The sequence below is a fragment of the Danio rerio genome, chromosome 18 (genome assembly GCF_052040795.2).
Source record: "Danio rerio strain M-AB ecotype USA chromosome 18, GRCz13ab, whole genome shotgun sequence".
Lineage (NCBI taxonomy): Eukaryota > Metazoa > Chordata > Actinopteri > Cypriniformes > Danionidae > Danio > Danio rerio.
Window position 1 is genome coordinate 17,652,064 of NC_141038.1, and position 18,109 is coordinate 17,670,172.

An 18,109-nucleotide genomic window follows, 5' to 3' on the forward strand; every position below is an offset into this window, starting at 1 on the left:
TGTGATTCATGGCTGTGTGTATTGCCCCTGCAGGCTGCATGGAGGGGCTTCTTTCTGCGGAAAAGGCTGGCCCGTGCTTTAGCCGCTGCTCAGATCATAGAGAGCGATGAGGACTTTGAAGAGGTGGACATGGACAAATTCATTTTTGATGAGGTATGAGTAGATGCGTGGTGCTCCTGCCATTACGCTGAAGTCTGCAGACTGATAGCCCGACCCGCAGCGCTGACAGTCCTTTAAGTAGAGCTTGTAGTGGTAATGCTGGAAGCTGTCAGCGGTGATTAGGTACTGAAAAAGAGCAGTCAATGAGTGGGAAAGAGGGAAAGGAAAACGTTGTTTCTTTTTCTTATGTCACCTGCTATTTTCTGCCCGCTTGCATCACGTTTACTCAGCTTAACTTTGGCTTAACCTGTGCATTACACTAAGTGAGCTCATCTTTGTAGCATATTAGGCGATTCATTATAGTGCATTACAATGTTCAATTCAGTTCAATTCATGTTTATTTCTATAGCGCTTTTACAGTGTAAATTGTGTCAAAGCAGCTTAAAATCGAAGTTCTAGTAAATTGAAAAAATTCAGTTTAGTTCAGTTCAGCATGGTTTAAATTTCACTACTGAAAGTCCAAATCCATCGATGTGCAGCTCCACAAGTCCCAACCAAACAAGCCAGTGATGACAGTGACGAGGAACAAACTTCATCAATTGACGAAAGTGAAGGAAAAAAAACCTAAAGAGAAACCAGGCTCTGTTAGGCACGATCATTTCTAAACTTCTTGTGCGGAGCTGCATTCATGTTAAATTCATGTTTTTTTATGTGCTGGTGCTTTAATTTCTGTCTGTTTTGAAGTGGATTTTTTTGTTTTGCCGATGGTTGTGATCTGCTACTTGCTTTGGAGAAATAATAAGAAAACATCAAGATGCACTTAATTTTTTTTTTCAGATCTGCACTTTGATTTTGATTTTGATTTGTTTTGAACAGAAAGAGTTGGAGAAAGACTGGATAATCCTGCATTCCAATGCTTTGCCGTCCAGAATGATGCCATTTTCGGAAGAGCTGCTTTTGCCAAAGGTAACAGCCCTGCGGACCCTCCTTCTGTCTGTGGGCCGGCACAATCGCAGTCTCTCTGGGTGATTAAGTGCCGAATTTATTGCCTCCAAAAACACAATTACTTTCTGGGCCGCCTTAAACTTCCTTCTCATCAGCAAATGTCATTTTTCAGCGCGGTGCTTTTTCTTCTGCGGTTTCTTTTCTTTAGAGAAAGCTGGTCTTTTTCTATCACGGTAGCGAGGCTGTGATGTGATGCAGCTGCTGCTGTGGAGATGTAGAGATTGTTGAATGCACTTCAGTGGTCTAGAACTAAGATGAAAACCCAGCAGCAGGAATACTATCTGTTCATTTGATAAAAATTGAAAGTGCACTTTAAAGTATATCTTTGTGGTAGAAGCTGCATACTGACGCTAGTCATTTTTTGATCTTGCTACTTGCAGTCTCCACTTCTTCATCCAGTGCCACCAAAGACTCTACCTGTTTTTCCACGGCAACCAAAAAATGCCTGGTCTGATAGGGAAGATGCTTCCTGCTTGGAGCAAAGTGTTTCTCCTTCTCCTCATCTCAGCAGCAGGTGATATTTGGTTTTGTCTAATGATAATCATAATTTAAACAATAAATAATAAATTTATTTATAAAAAAATAAATAATTTATAACATTGTCCTGATTTTTTCTAAACATTTCCAGATCAGAGGAATCAGAAAAAATCCTTGAAGAATGGTATAGTTCTGTCCTTAAATAAATACTATTATGAATTTTTTTTTTTTGAATTTTCAAAACATTTAAAAAACAACATTTATTTCAGGGGCATCACAAATGACTCCACCGCCCTTCTCATCCTGAAGAGAGCTAATAAAATGAAGGGCAGAAAACAGCAGCAGAAGAGATTATTGGGTAATCATAACTATCTAACTGACCATGACCTAAAACAAACAAATTGCTAAATCTGTTAATGGCTGGTCACCTAAAAACATTAAGCCATAAATAGTCCAATTAATTTCATTGTTTCAGGTTTAGAAACCATTCTCATATCAGATTACACATTTCAGTATATAAATTCTTTGTGATGTGACAATTACACTAAATCGTATCACCTTATCAGGCATGTTTAGCATATTTTTAGCATTTTCCATATTGAACGATAATGATATATATTTCGACATAACTTGTTGATGCCTCCAGATTTAAAAGAGTATCCCAACAATGACTGAATCCACAAAAATTAGAGGGTCCACTAATTGACAACTCTTTTGGTCAATACATTTTCGGTGGCCGAATATTCGGTACATCTTTAATATTAACACACTTTTAGATTCCCATTGCCAATCACTGTGTGATTGGCGCTTAGATCAATATCGAGTAAAAAAAGTCCAGAGCTTATCATTGTTTTTGACAAATTTTATTGCGATTCGATATAATATCGTTCATCGGCCCAGCCCTAGTTTAGCATTACTAAAATAAAATACTAGACAATTGCTGAGTAACCCTTTTTCAGATTTACTTGCATTTAAGCCTCACTGAGTACTAGTATTAGGCCCTGCATACAACCATTCAACCATCCAGCTGCGAGTGCTTCTCCAACTTTAAGCGTAAAATGCACACTCCATGCCTTGCATCACTGCCAGCGTTAAAAAAATGCAATACTTCCATTGACAATAACAGAAAAAACAAAACAGTGCTCTTGTTTTTGTAACGCAAAAATGCCTCAACTGTTACTTTTAGTCCAATGGATGCATATTCTTAGTGTAATTAAAAAAACTCATAAAAAGTAATGTTCCAAATTTCAAGAAAAAGAACCAGGGTTTCAATGGGCTATATGCACAGCTAGTGTTTTTCTGCCAATGATGAACTTTAGGTGAAAGGTTTATGTGGCTTTTTTCAACTTCATAAGGTTCCTTTTACAGCATTGATGTTGTAATGTAATTAAAATATAATCAGTTAAATAGACTTAAGCATCCATTTGGTTGTTAAAGCATAAAAAAGGATGAAAGACCGTTTAAATGCAGGTATTGTCATTAGCAGCAGGCTAGCACAAAAACTCCATAAAAATACTGGGGTAAAATTAATTTTCATATTTTAAAGATATGGTTTAGAAAAATATAGTTTAATGCAGTGCTTCTTGTTTAGTCTTATACCCACTTTATATTGTATGTCAATCAGGCAGTGAAGGTCACTGTTTTTTTTTAAAGAAATCACATCTTAAACGCAGCGATTTTTGGATGGGATGAAGATTAACCGAAAGCCCTGGGGCTGGCTGACTAAAATTAAATGTCCATGTGCATATGGCCCATTGTCTTTAAAAACAGAACATATGAGCTAGCCTAATTTCTAAAAAAGTAAGACTACATGCTAGATACTAAATTTCATTTTAGGTTAAGATAAGCCATATTTATTTGTTTGAAATGGTTAATACATCCATATCCTTTAAAACTGAAAAAGCCATGCAACATTTGAACATTGGAGTCAAACCATTTGAAAACCCTAATTCCAAATACAGTGCATCCAGAAAGCATTCATATTCATAGAGCTTCACTTTTCCCCACATTTTTTTATACTACAGCCTTATTATGAAGTGGATAAAATTCATTTATTTCCTCAAAATTCCCCATAATGTCATTGTAAAAAAATATTTTTTTAAATTGTTATACAAATTCTGTAATACAAATTTATTACAAATAAAAAAACCTTAAAAATCACTTGTTCATAAGTATTCACAGCCTTTGCTTAATACTTTGATGATGCACCTTTGGCAGCTATTACAGCCTCAAGTCTTTTTGAATGTGATGCCACAAGCTTGGCACACCTGTTTTGGGGAATTTTTGCTCATTCCTCTTTGCAGTACCTCTTAAGCTCTAACAGGTTGGATGGGAAGCGAAGGTGTACAGCCATTTTCAGATCTCTTCAGAGTTGTTCACTAGGTTTTAGGTCCGGGCTCTGGCTGGGCCACTCAAGGACATTCACAGAGTTGTTATGAAGCCATTATTACTCTATTGATTTTTTGGCGGTGTGCTTTGGGTCATTGTCCTGCTGGAAGATGAACCGTTGCCCCAGTCTGAGGTCAAGAGCACAAAAACCTCAAAAGCAGGTTTTCATGCAGGATGTCTCTGTACATTGCTGCATTGCTGTACACCCACAGCATGATGTTACCATCACCATGCTTCACTGTAGGGATGGTATTTGCTTGGTTATGAGCGGTGCCTGCTTTTCTTCAAACCTAACGCCTGGCATTCACTCCAAAGTGTTCAATTTAAGTCTCATCAGACCAGAGAATTTTGTTTCTTATGATCTTGAGAGTCCTTCAGATGCCTTTTGGCAAATTCCAGGTGGGCTGCTATGTGCCCTTTACTAAGGAGTGGCTTCCATCTGGCAACTCTACCATACAGGCCTGATTTGTGAATTGCTGCACAGATGGTTGTCCTTCTGTAAGGTTCTCCTCTCTCCGCAGAAGAACGTTGGAACTCAGACAGAGTGATGGTGGTTCCAAACATCTTCCACTTGCTGATGATGGAGACCATTGTGCTCATTGGAACTTTCAGAACAGCAGAAATTTTTCTGTAACCTTCCCCAGCCTTGTGGCTCTAGACAATTCTGTCTCAGAGGTCTAAAGACAATTCCTTTGTCTTCATGCTTGGTTTGTGCTTTGATATGCACTGTCAACCCTGGGACCTTATATAGACAGGTGTATGCTTTTTCAAATTATGTCCAATCAACTGAATTTACCACAGGTGAGCTCCAATTAAGTTTCTAAAACATCTTAAGAATGATCTGTGGAAACAGAATGTACCTGAGCTCAATATAGAGCTTCACTGCAAAGGCTGTGAATACTAACGTACATGTGATTTTTCTGTTTTTTTACTGTTAGTAAAGTTGAACAATTTAAAAATATATATATTTTTACATTCTCATTATGGGGTATTGTGTGTAGAATTTTGAGAAAATAAATGAATTGAAACCATTTTGGAATTAGGGAGTAACAAAAAAAAATGTGGAAAAAAGTGAAGTGCTATGATTACTTTTCGGATGTACTGTAGCATTAGCACATGAAGGCTAGTGCAAGTCCTGTACATTCCTGCATTGCATTTGATTCTTTATAAAGTATATAGTACAATTCAAATGACTTCCAATTGGCTGTAAATCTGTACTGACACACAACTTATTTAAAAAAAACTCTGTGTCCTTCTCTGTATCCACAAAGTCTTTGTACTATACAGTGCATATTTGGTTGAACTATTCATCCATTTCCTTAAAAGTAACACCAGGCTTCAAGCTCTTTTTATGTTTCCTCTCTATGTCTTCAGCGTGCAGTTGTGCCACACTCGCATGGAGCTTGTGATTCCATGCAAAGCTTAATCTGCCATAACAGCAAGCAGCTCCACCCTACGCCATGCCTTGTCATGTTCGATTGACCCGTCTGCAAACATTCTTACATATATTCCATCACGCTTTGTGTTCCAACCAGCTTCATTACTGGGAACATCAGTGCTCTTACGTTCAATGAGCCGTGAGTCTAACAAGAATCCCAGACACAGTAGTTCTGGTCCTGGTCTGGATGCTCCAGGGTTGGCCTGAAGGCGGCTTTGATCAAGGTCAGGAGTGCGTGACTCTAATGCCACAAATCCAATCATGGCCCCATGAAATGAGGGCCTGTGTCGAGCTCTTAGAGCCACTGCTCCATGGGCCCTTTGGTCTCGTAATGGAAAGTGAAGTTTTGGTTTCTGTCAGTTTTCTGTTTGCGCTTGTCTGCTTTATGAATCCTGTGTTCGTATGAGCTCATTTGTGGCTGAGTTCCTGTCTGTGTTATGTGTTCTAGACCCAAATCAACGTTTGGCCCTGTTCAGGAGCCACAGTAAGCAGTGTGTTTCAGCAGAAGCTCAAAGACAAACACGTCCTACTTTTAAGGACAACTATAAAGGTAGGACTGAATGTACCCAGAAAATCAATTGAATTGTTATACAGATAAACTAATATTAAAAAGAATTATTTAATGTAGTGTAAGATTCAGTTGATTCACTATACAATTCAGTTTATTTAGCTATGAAACTATTTATTTTGCATTTGAATCTCAGTATGAATCACCTCATTAAATACACAAATTTTAACTATATAGTTAGTAGATACTGATGTGTTGGATAATTTGGATACTTTTTCACTTTGTTAAACAAGATTTTGTAGCATAGGTAGAGTGATTAGTTTAACACTGTAAATTTCAACAAAAACACACAGTGATATTGGTATGACATATGTACACAACCTGTTGCAACATAAGCTCATTCTGAAAACGTGGCCCTATATACATTTCTGGAGATCGCATATTATGTAGCCAGAGCTACATATAGCTGCATTTTATCTCGAAAACAAATGCTACGGGGCGGTATGATGCCATTCCTTTTCGCACTTACCAGCTGACTTCTTACCTCCGCATGGACGGCTTTTCCGCTGTTACTAGTTTGTCTGGTAGATCGACATGTACATCTGCAAACTTAAGATGCAGAGTGGAGTTGACTACGACAGCAGAGTTTGAGTCCAGTGAAGAACTGTTACAGAAAGCGGGTAAGACAAAAACAAAAGCCAAAAAATTAAATAAACAAGTAAATAACAGGGTGAGAATATGATAAAATCTGAAACATGGTAAAAATCAGGGGGCTTTTCTTTTTTTTAAATTGCTTTTTAAAACATTGCGGTTGGGTTAGGGGAAGGGGGTGGGCTGGTCAATAGGTACTTTTGAAAATACTATTGGTTGGGTTTAGGTAAGGGGGAGGGTGGGTTATCAGTTGGTTGGTCATTCAATAATTCTACAGCGGCCTCTGGTGGATTTACATGATAACAGTGCAAAAGCACCTGTAAGAGAAAATTGAGATCTGAAAAAGAGTACACAGTGGCCTCTGGTGCATTCGCGTTAACAAAAAACTGCAAATAAACAGCTCCTGGGACATATTTTGCTCTCTCTAGAAATGTATATAGGAGCACGTAATCAGAATGAGCCGGGGTTGATACAATATGTTGACTCTTGCAGAGCTTTAATTGATTAATATGTTATCAGGATGCGTAGAAGTGTACAGTTTTGAAAACTTTTTTTTTTTCTTAAACCTTACGCCCAGGGCACAAGTGATTTACTATGTGAACTCAACTTGAACCAATTGATTAAATTTAGAATTAAAAAAAAAAAATTCTTTACTTATACAGGCAAACTAATTTACACTATAAATCAACTGAATCACTTTGATTCACCATGTTTTGCATTTTTCTCAATGCAATCAAACTGATGCATCATTTAAATGAACTGATGCATTATATAGATACATTTTGTCTGTAAAAACAAATTGATACACCATATAATACTTGGATTCAGCTACGGTCAATTCACGATACTGTTCAGTTTATGAATATTTTTTTCTCTTCCTAAATAAACAAGAGCCCCTTATCAGTTTCTTTATGATTTACTGTCACTTTACATTTGATTTAGCATATGAAAAAAAAAAAAACTGATCAAACTGATGCACCAGTTGAATTAGTTGATTCACCTTATTACTCAACCAGATCACTTCATAACAAACTGATGAACCATATTAACCATATTAATAATTTTTTTCTCTATAAAATAAAATGATGTACCATATCAATTTCATTTGATAATTCACCAGAATTAATTTCAATACTACAGTAATAAACATTTGATGTGCATCATAAAATACTGTTATTATACTTTGTGATTAATATTTAATAAATCAACCAATTGTAGAATAATAAATATTGATATTGTATGTTGACTACTATTATTAATTATTTTGCCATTACAATAAAAAACAATCTCTACATAAAATAGTGCTGGGCAACAATTAATCATGATTAATCGCATCTAAAATTAAAGTTTGTTTTGACACAATATATGTATGTGTAATGTGTATATTTATCATGTATATACTGTATAAATACACACATGCATGCATATATTTGAGACAAGTATAATTTATTTGTAGATATAATAAATATATGTGTATGATTCAAATTATATATACATTTGAATATCTATGTAACTCAATTGTTTTGTATAGTTTTGTTTCTATGTGTGTATATCACATACACATAATAAAAATAACACACACACACATATATTATGTCATATATTATGTCTTTGCCCAACACTAAAATAAACTGATTTAACTTAAGTACTAATCAACTGCTTCACCAAATTACTACGTTTATCTCTATAGAAAAAAACTGATCTACTATATCAATTAATCAAATGATTTATTTCATGAATCAATTGTTGTCATTTACCAAAATATGGAACTTGCATAATTTCCCCATTTAGAAACTACTCCACTTTCATTACTCCCCATGGGCTCAATCCATACAGTCATTTGGGACATGCTTGGATCTACATTGCGTGTAATACATGAAAACATACACATCGTCTGATCAAATTGAACGCACATGATGGAGCTCGTAAATAGCCAGCCATTAGGTTGTTTGGGATGGTGGAGAATAAACAAGATGATTGTATTTCAGGAGGCTTTGTAGCGGACCTGAAGTGTGAAATTGAGTTAAGTACAGAGGAGGTCGGGCACTTAGGGGTCCCAGACTGAGAGAGAGCGCCGTCTATAGCCACAGTGCCACCCAATGGGGGCAGGGGTTGTCCAAACCGATGCTACCAATGGGGGTCAAGCGTAAGAGATAAGAGATAGAGAGTCATGCTAAAGAGCAGGTCAAATAAATGCAAAGACGTCCTCTTTATATGTATAATGGTTGCTTTCTTTCTTTTCTTTTTTGTTGTTGTTCCGACTCCTCCGCCAGTCCCGTGGCGTATGTAAGCCGATACCCATTTTCAAGTGGGTTACTTCATGTCCAGCACATCCACAAAAGAGAGCTGGGATAAAATAAACACGAGTGAGGCGGATATCTCGGAAAGAATCTGTCACGGCTTCGGGGGGCTAATCACCTCCAGAAGAGGGCTTGGAGCGCTCGGTTGAAATGTAAGCCCCTGCTGGGGGAAAGCAGGGGAGCGGCGGCCGGCCTGTAGCCTGAGGCGCAGGGCCTTCCGCGGGTCAGCAGAGGGGAAAAGCAGGTAGCCGAACCCAAGCCCAAAGCCAGGACACGCTCCCACGATGCCCTGCTCATGTGGGCTTTTAAGTTTTTAATCCTCAGAGATGCATTACTCTGACACGTTTTTTGGTGGAACGGAGCATATAGTTGCTTCGGGTTAACCTGTGTGTTTTCGCCGCTCTCCTGGGTTTGATTTGCACCATGTGTCCTGTATTTCCAGTCTCCTGTATCTGCTGGGCTTGGCACTGTATCACCGCTCTAGTAGATGATGCTTTGGGTTTGAGTGGATTCCTTTGCGAAGAAATCACACAAGAGAGTCAGAGGTTGTGGAAAATAATACTTCAGATCAGTTGAAGGACTTTAACTGACATATAATGTCTTGCTTAGGCTTTGAGATCTATATCTTATCATGACTGAATCTATTTTCAAGGTACAGTACCATTAGTAAACAGTTTGTTGGAGTGATTATTAGCTTTGTTAACTGCCAAATTTATATTGTTAGTTCATGTTTGCTCAGAATTATTAAATAATATGCCAACACTTTACAATAAGGTCCCATTAGATCATCTTAAGAGATTTGTTAATATAAACAAACAATAAACAATGCATGTATTACAGTATTTATTAATTTTTGTTAATATTAGTTAACGAAAATAAAGTTGTTCATCATTAGTTCTTGTTAACTCACAGTACATTAAGTAAGTCATAAAGTACATTCAGCCGGTTGCTATCGCAGAATAATGCATGTATATTCACTGACAGAGATGATTCAAAGTATGAGGATGAGCCTGTGTTATTAGTTTCAGCATGTCTCAGTGTAACATATCTTAAAATGTTGCAGACAGCTGTGTTATAACAGTTATTATTACACAGCTGTCTGGAATACTTGATTCTGATAGGCCATTCTTCAATCATCTCGATCATCCCTGAATACAATTATTTACCATTTTTTTAAAGCTTATCTTTTACAATGGTGTTCTCAACTGTTATGCCCCATATTGGACTCAATAAGTTGGTTGGTCTTTGCTGTTTTCAGCAAATTTTTAGCCTTTTTTTTATAATTATTATGTTTTGTGGCAAGAGGTATAATGTACATCTAGTTGGTTGTTATGTAAGGGATATTGTACCAAACAATACAAATTTTGAATTATGCATTAATTATTGCACGTTAGTAAATATTCATTCATTCGTTTTCATGTCGGCTTAGTCCCTTTATTAATCCGGGGTCGCCACAGCGGAATGAACCACCAACTTATCCAGCAAGTGTTTTTTTTTTTTTACGCAGCGGATGCCCCTCCAGCCGCAACCCATCTCTGGGAAAGTTAGTAAATATGTTAACTAATATTAACTAATTGTAAAGTCTGACCAATAATGATACCAGATAAAACTTTTGATTTAGTAATATTCATAAAGGCCAAAATTAATATGAATTGAGCTAAGTTTCAAGTATAACTAAGTATATACTAAGTATAATGTAAGCAAAGATAAAATAATAAAGTAGAAAAAGTTTAGATGTTATTTTTATTGTTGGTTCAATTGTTAAACATCTCAATAATATTTAATACATGGGCCCAAAAGTTTTTTATTTTTACAATTTCAGTTTTTTTCTTTATATATATAATTATTTTCAGAGGGTTTTAACCTTTAATGGATAGAATAGTGCAGAGAATTGACAGGAAATAGTTGAGAGCAGAGAGAGGAAGGGTCGGCAAAGGACATCGACAGCCGTGAGCACCATCGTGCTATATGTCGGTGCACTTAACCACTAGGCTATTGGCGCTGACACAATTTCAGTTTTTATGTAATTTCTAACATTTTAGTTTAGTGTATTTTTATTTTAGTACATAAAATAATTGTTCATTTTATGTTCATCATATACATTTTTTCTATTCTTTTAGTTCAACCAATGATTTATAGTCTTATCGTTTCACTCTGAGATTCATTATATTTCGTAATTGTGTCTGATTCCTTCAGATTGATGTGATTGACAGGCTTCAGGGTTGTGTGCTGAGCTTTTAGTGGCATGTGTTTGTGTGTGTGTGTGTTGACCGCTGGTTGACCGCCTGTGCTCTGCACTCTGGAGGTGAAGGTTTGACCCAGGGTAAAGGAAAGTGGGAGACAGAACCTCACGATAAAAGACCTGACCTCCTTCTTTGAGTCTGCTAGAAGAACTCCCAAACAATCAGAGCCCCATGGGTATGTCTCTGTAGCACACACACACACACACACACACACACACACACACACACACACACACAGAGAATCCCCCACATGCACCGTGCTTTGTGCACAGCCTGTGCGTGTGTGCATGAAGTGACTTCACTCCAGTGAAACAATTTAGGCATTTTGGACACCAGATTCCAGTTTAGTTAGTCAGACCCAAAAATAACCTGAAGATCTGCGGAAGCAATTTCGATGGATAAGATGATAGGACATATAGGCTTTAGATTATGAATGTTCCCTCTCTATTTATACTGTATGTGGTTCGAAAACAAAAAGTGGGTTAATGAGTGCATTTATTGTTTTTTAATTCATTGTAATTTTTAAAAAGAAAATATTATTTGCCATAATAAATGGAATGTCATTTAGTCGAACATAACTTCATATCTCAAAAAGAACTGTCAACCCAGGCTCATTCTGATTTCGTACCCCTATATACATTTCTGGAGAGCTCCAAATACATCCAAGGAGCTACGTTTTTTTTTTTTTTTTGCAGTTTTTGTGAATCCACCAGAGGCCACTGTGTACGCTTTTTTAGATCTCAAATTTCTCTTGCAAGTGCCTTTCGTGCCTGCTCTTCACACGTAAATCCACCAGAGGCTGCTGTCGACTGACAGAGTTACTCCTCCTTACCTAAACCCAACCAATAGTGTTTTAAAAAGCACCGATTGACCCGCCCACCCACTTCTCTAAACTCAACTGCAGTGTTTTAAAAAGCAATCCAGAAAAAAAACTCAAAAAAAAGTAACTCAATTCTATGTTTTATTGTGAAATCAAAATAGGATGTCTTGTCTTTGACCCATATATGAGCAATATCACACTTGTAGCACTGCGATATGGCTGTATATCAGCACTGCTGGGAGGCATGGGTTGGCTCAAGGCCACAGGCAGAGTGCCTTAGTGGCCCCCACCAGTGCCGATATACAGGCATATCGCAGTAATACGAGTGTGATCCTGCATTTGTAGAACAGTTTGACAGCAAAATCGTGTATATAAAAAGAAATTCAAACACAGAAAGTCTCAAAAACACTTTTGTATGAGCAACTTTTTTCGCCCTTCATTTACATCAGCAGCATTTCCAATTCAAAAACTTCACTTTTGAACCAGTATTTAAATGATTTTTTTTTGCATAATGTCAAGTATTGTAATGTCTACATAGATTGTAATGTCTACAAAGTATTTCTCTGTTGCAACCAGGTATTTACAACAATTAACCCCAAAAAAGCCAAAGCCAAGCAGCAGATTACTATAATATATATACAGCAAATATATATTTCTTGGCTTTTATTTACATTTGAACAAAAACTTTAAGTCAGAATTTGCCAGTGGAATGAATAATTTTGGGCTTGACTGTATATATATATATATATATATATATATATATATATATATATATATATACAATTATAACAAAATGCATTTTTTTTAGCTCTTTGTGTTTATTGTCCTTGTGGGTTAACCAGAGTAGTTGCTATCTTGATTTTGTCAGGATTGACCTTGTGTTGGCTCAGTTTTAGTATGAAAGAGCAAGATTTCTGCAAATACCTGTGTCCTTAAGGCAATCCCTCTGACCCTCTGCAATCCTGACCTGTGAAAGGGCTGATTCTCTGAGTCCAGCGGCAGCACAAGGCCTAATGTATTTAAGAGGGCTTTAACAGCCGTGACTCCTGGTCCTCTAATGTCCTCGGGGTGGGACAGACGGGGGGATAAGGCTTCTAGTGCTGCATCTATGCGTTTCTATCATATTGAAAACTCTTATTACTATCATGACTTCTCAAGTTGTCTGCATGTACTGCCAGACTAGTTTTTTTTGTAACTTTTCAGCAAATACATTTTGGACATTGTATTGAACATTACAGTGTTCATCTCTTTTTTTGGAAGTACTCAAGTATTATTTTTATTATTGCAGAAATGGAATCAAATTGAATGTATAATGCTTAATACTGTATTATATTTAATAATTTTTCAATAAATAACAAAAGCAACAGGAAGGATAAAAATAAATCTTTCAAACTAATAAATACAAATATGTATTCTGATATAAGTAGAGGCTTGGGTTTGATATTTTGTTACTGAACCCATTTGCTTGCATTCAAGGTTTTTGGGGATCTTAATATTAGTTTATTATACATTTATTTGTTTAATGCATTAAGTCAGTGGTTCTCAAACTATGGTATGTGTACCACTAGTTGTACGCGGAGGAATCAAATATGTCATATGTAAATGCTACATATATTCAAAAATTTATTTAAAAAATGATTTATATATGAATATGATGACATATAGTCTATGTTTCCAGGTGTTGATAAATAGGCTACTATATTAATACTTTACAGGAGTACAGGAGTTTTTTTTTTTTTACTTTATAAGAACAGTAGCCTATCATTTTTAACTTTTAAAAGAACATTTTAATTTAAATGTTGACGTTTTGAGTCAGTAGTTACACTGTATTTCAATACTGGTCATAATGGTTGCACTTGGAGAGAATTTTTTTTTTTCCCAAGGTGGTACTTGGTGAAAAAAGTTTGAATTCCACTGCATTAAGTAATCTATTTTGTATGAAAAATGTAATATGAAATCTATAGTGCTTGGTAAACATTTAATTTCAGAACTTTTTGTCACCAATATACATGGATTGTCTTTTGTCCTGTTTTCTCATACGGCCCCTGGGGATGTTAATCACTTGACATTTTTAGTGGATTTTCAATTAACCCATGACAACTGTAACCCATAATTCTTGTCTGCCCTTTACTTTTTGGCTAAAGCATGAAAATGACTAAAATAAATGTCTCATTAGTTCCAGCACTTGGCTGTCAGAAGTCATTATCAATTCTTGTGAGTGTCAATGTGTGTTTATTTTAAATTAGGGATTTTTGGTGGCATGTATTGACACAGTGCATAAATTTCTCTATTTCCTATGAACTCACTTAGTTTATTTATTGCTCTGTAGATGTAAATATACACCCTAGAAGTTTGCGAAACAAGCTTTCTTTATCCTCCTAACAGTTTTCCTTTTGTCTTTTTTCCATCACTTACCAGGAACTGTCTGGCACAAAAACACCTCTCTACATTATGTTTATGTAAATATTATATTGATGTACCAGAAAATAAATCTTTTGGATGCTCTTGTTCTTGTTTTCGATCAAATGCAGGTCACCAAAGAGCAAATGAAGTTCACAAATCACCAAAAGCAGATGAAAAACAAACTTACAGGGAGAAAGGTTATCAGTGGCTGGACTCCTCAGATACGGGACGGTGAGACACAATCTGAACTACAGAAACACACAGATGGACAGTAGGTTATGCAGTTGCAGTTCATAATGATGAATTATACAGTAGTGGTGACTTGTAAATTTAAAACCATCTCACATGTTGTGAATATGATGTTGTGTAAACTGTGGTACAGCTGATCTAATTAATGTCTTTTATAGGGGTCATTTCCTCCCTGACATTGGCCCTGATATTCTTAATGGTGGGAGGGTGCAGCTTGTGGTGAGAGACTTTTATTTGGATTTTTATTTCAACCTATACACTAACAGGATAGTATGTGTTGTATGTTAGATACTGTGTTTATTACCTGTGTTAAATTTAAGGTGTACATACTGTAAAAATGAACAACTGCTGTCTGTGGCTCTTGATTTACGGCCGTTTATGATTTGCATTGTGGGACTTGATCTATGATTTACTTTTGATGTTGAGAATTTCATTATATATTGATCATTATATGTTAGTCAAGTGACTTATGCAACAAAAACGATGATCAGCGGCCAGTCATTTCTCTGTAATTTTACGCATTGTTTTTTTTTAGACTGTATACTTTTTATGTACCTTTTTTTTTCTCTCTCTTATAGGCCACTGGGGACAGAGATAGTGTAGATTCAGTCTCGAGGTTTTTGACAGAGCCCACTGGTGTCTCTCCAACTGCTAAAACACATTCTCGGGCTCGGAGATTCTCAGCTGAAAACAAAAGTGAGTCTTTTTTACTAAAGTGATTTATACAATACAATGTTTGATGTTTACTATTTAAATAAAGATACATTTAATTAATGAAGTAAAAATAAATAGTAATAAGAAATTCTAAAATAAATTTACACCCACACACATGACTTATTCCAAAATTTCAGGTACATTTGAAGCGTTTTCCATTAGTTTTCCCTAAACTGGTCTGACATTTACAACAAATGTAAAATTTACAATAAACTAAATTCCTTATTGATGTAAAATACTGCCACTGCCTGAATGTGATAAGAAACGTTTTAATCTGTTCCTAATTGTTGTTTAGATTGTCATTAAACTTTTTGAAACGCAACCAGACTTGCCATTTTGCACCATTTTGTGCATTTTTCATCAAATCATTGTAGTTTTGTAAAAGTTGAATGTGAAATTTATTGATATATTAGAATAACAAAGTTAAAAATAATGAAGTATATAATATTAGTGTCTTCTAAACATTTTGTAAAAATTATTGAGAGAAAAATAAATGACATGCCTCAATGCTTTCCAGAGTTTCCTACCAGAGGAAATGTCATCATTTGGAGCAAGTCACACGCTTTTTTTATCGTGATTTAAAGACTGTTATACTCTTTTTTTTATAGCCGAAGTAACAGAGTTGACTTAAATGTATGGACAGACACAAAATGCTTTTTTTACAACTCCAACTTTCAATGTCAACTGATTATTCAGAACCATTGCTAAACGAAGACAACTTTTGAAATAATATCAATGTTGAAAATGTTCTGCTGCTTATTTTATAATATTTCATGGAAAATTAAAACGCTGTTCTCTGCATGAACTTTTCATGTAAATTTCTGTTCTTGCCAGGTCTGATTATATTGGACTATAATGTAATTACTGTTTAACCGGGCAGTTTGCATTTCAAATATTGATTTGCTGATAAAATTATGAAGTTTATGAAGTATGCAAATGTCGCATTAACATTAAAACCATCTGTGGCCAAAAAAACAACAAAGAAGTTTTAGGAAAGTAGAGAAATTCCTCTCTAGTTCATTTACACTCATCGACCACTTTATTAAGTACAACTGCTTATTAACGCAAATCTCTAAACAGCTAATTATATGGCAGCAACTCAGTACATTTAGGCATGTAGAAATGGTCAAGATGATCTGCTGCAATTCAAACCGAGCATCAGAATGGGGAAGAAAGATGATTTAAGTGACTTTGAATGTGGCATGGTTGTTGATGCCAAATGAGCTGTTATGAATATTTCAGAAACTGCTGATCTTTTGGTATTTTCACGCACAACCTTATCTAGGGTTTGAAAAGAATGGTCCAAAAAAGAGAAAATATCCAGTGAAAATAACCATACAATTTGCACAAGCTCACCAAAATTGGACAATAGAAGATTGGAAAATGTTGCCTGGTGTGATGAGTCTCTTTCTGATGTGACATTCAGATGGTAGAGTCAGAATTTGGCATCAACAACATAAAAGCATGGATCCATCCTGCCTTGTATCAATGTTTCAGGCTGGTGATGGTAGTGTAATGGTGTGGGGGATATTTTCTTGGCACACTTTGGGCACATTAGTACCAATTAAGCATCATGTCAACACCAAAATACAGAGTATTGTTGCTGACCATATCCATCCCTTTATGAACACAGTGTTCACCCAACTTCTGATGGCTACTTCCAACAGGATAATACGTCATGTCATAAAGCATGAATAATCTCAGACTGGTTTCTTGAACATGACAATGAGTTCACTATACTCAAAGGGCCTTCCCAGTCACCATATCTCAATCCAATAGAGCACCCCTGGGATGTGGTGGAACAGGAGATTCGCATCATGGATGTGCAGCCGACAAATCTGCTGTAAATGTGCAATGCTATCATGTCAGTATGGACCAACATCTCTGAGGAATATTTCCAGTACCTTGTTGAAGGCAAAAGGGTGTCCAACCCAATACTAGTAAGGTTTACCTAATAAAGTGGCCGTTGAGCGTATATACTATTAAATACTTAAATATAAAACATTTTTACCATCACTACTTTTCTTCTCCAGCTTTCTGGAGATCCTCAGAGCATTGTCTCTCTATGATTTATCTCGGTAATAATTTTTAGCTGTTTAGGGATGGGAATAATTAGGGAAGAATGTTTAAACTCTGCACTTCACACAGGGATGTGAGGTTAAATCATGTGGATCAGGTGCCAAATCAAATACTGCACACCGAGAGCAGAGGGTAAGGAATCAAGCACATGATGGACACTGATGAACACACACACACATACATCATCTGACTCACTTCATCACCCATTACACCATCACACTCTTCTGAAAGACATTTCACATCACTATACTCTAAAAAAAGGAAATGGATTTGCCGAATAAACTCTGATGTAGCGAACATTACACTATGTGACTAAACAGCTGTCTCTATTATGCTTGCCTTTTTTACTGTCGGTTACCAATACTAGAGTTGGCTGCTCTATAAAGCTTGATTGAAAAACACTTTATTCACATTTTGGGAAAATTTGACATTTTGTTTAAAAAGTGTGCATGATCGTATTTGCATATAGATTAGTGAAACATGTTTAAAATAATTATTGTGCTACTGTTTTTTGCAGTTATGCAGGTAGGACAAACTCTGATCCTAGAACTTTTGATGAATAGATAAACAATTTTTGATTTTGTCTGATATTCGATTATGTCTGAACATTTGTGATCTGTGACATGTTATTATGTATTTATAAGATGAGGGAAGTATGGACTAAAAATTATTATGAAATACTTGCTACTTACTGCTAACTAAATACTTAGGCTAAGATGGCAATGTGCATATTCA

At 36.0% G+C, this 18,109-nt stretch overlaps 1 protein-coding gene and 1 long non-coding RNA gene across 8 annotated transcripts in view; one reads left to right on the forward strand and one right to left on the reverse strand.

Annotated features, from left to right (window-relative positions):
- Positions 1-18,109, forward strand: part of lrriq1 (leucine-rich repeats and IQ motif containing 1) — a 78,619-nt gene that overhangs the window by 25,111 nt on the left and 35,399 nt on the right. For 3 of the 7 annotated variants that reach the window (XR_015514842.1, XR_015514841.1, XR_015514843.1), the window contains 10 exons: positions 34-153; positions 976-1,065; positions 1,485-1,618; positions 1,733-1,765; positions 1,851-1,939; positions 5,856-5,957; positions 14,461-14,563; positions 14,740-14,800; positions 15,160-15,277; positions 17,444-17,506. Coding sequence is in view for 4 of the 7 variants with exons in the window: in XM_087293052.1 (XP_087149178.1) it covers positions 34-153; positions 976-1,065; positions 1,485-1,618; positions 1,733-1,765; positions 1,851-1,939; positions 5,856-5,957; positions 14,461-14,563; positions 14,740-14,800; positions 15,160-15,277 (850 nt within the window). In the remaining 3 variants the exon portion in view is untranslated. Of the gene's footprint in view, positions 1-33; positions 154-975; positions 1,066-1,484; positions 1,619-1,732; positions 1,766-1,850; positions 1,940-5,855; positions 5,958-11,171; positions 11,285-14,460; positions 14,564-14,739; positions 14,801-15,159; positions 15,278-17,443; positions 17,507-18,109 lie in introns of those variants that run through there. The other 4 variants (XM_087293052.1, XM_087293053.1, XM_087293051.1 and 1 more) reach the window with 2 other exon arrangements.
- Positions 8,277-15,186, reverse strand: LOC147832792 (uncharacterized). The gene is made up of 2 exons (XR_015514904.1): positions 14,520-15,186; positions 8,277-9,379 (listed from the first exon to the last, which is right to left on the reverse strand). It is a non-coding gene; the product is annotated as an uncharacterized LOC147832792 (long non-coding RNA).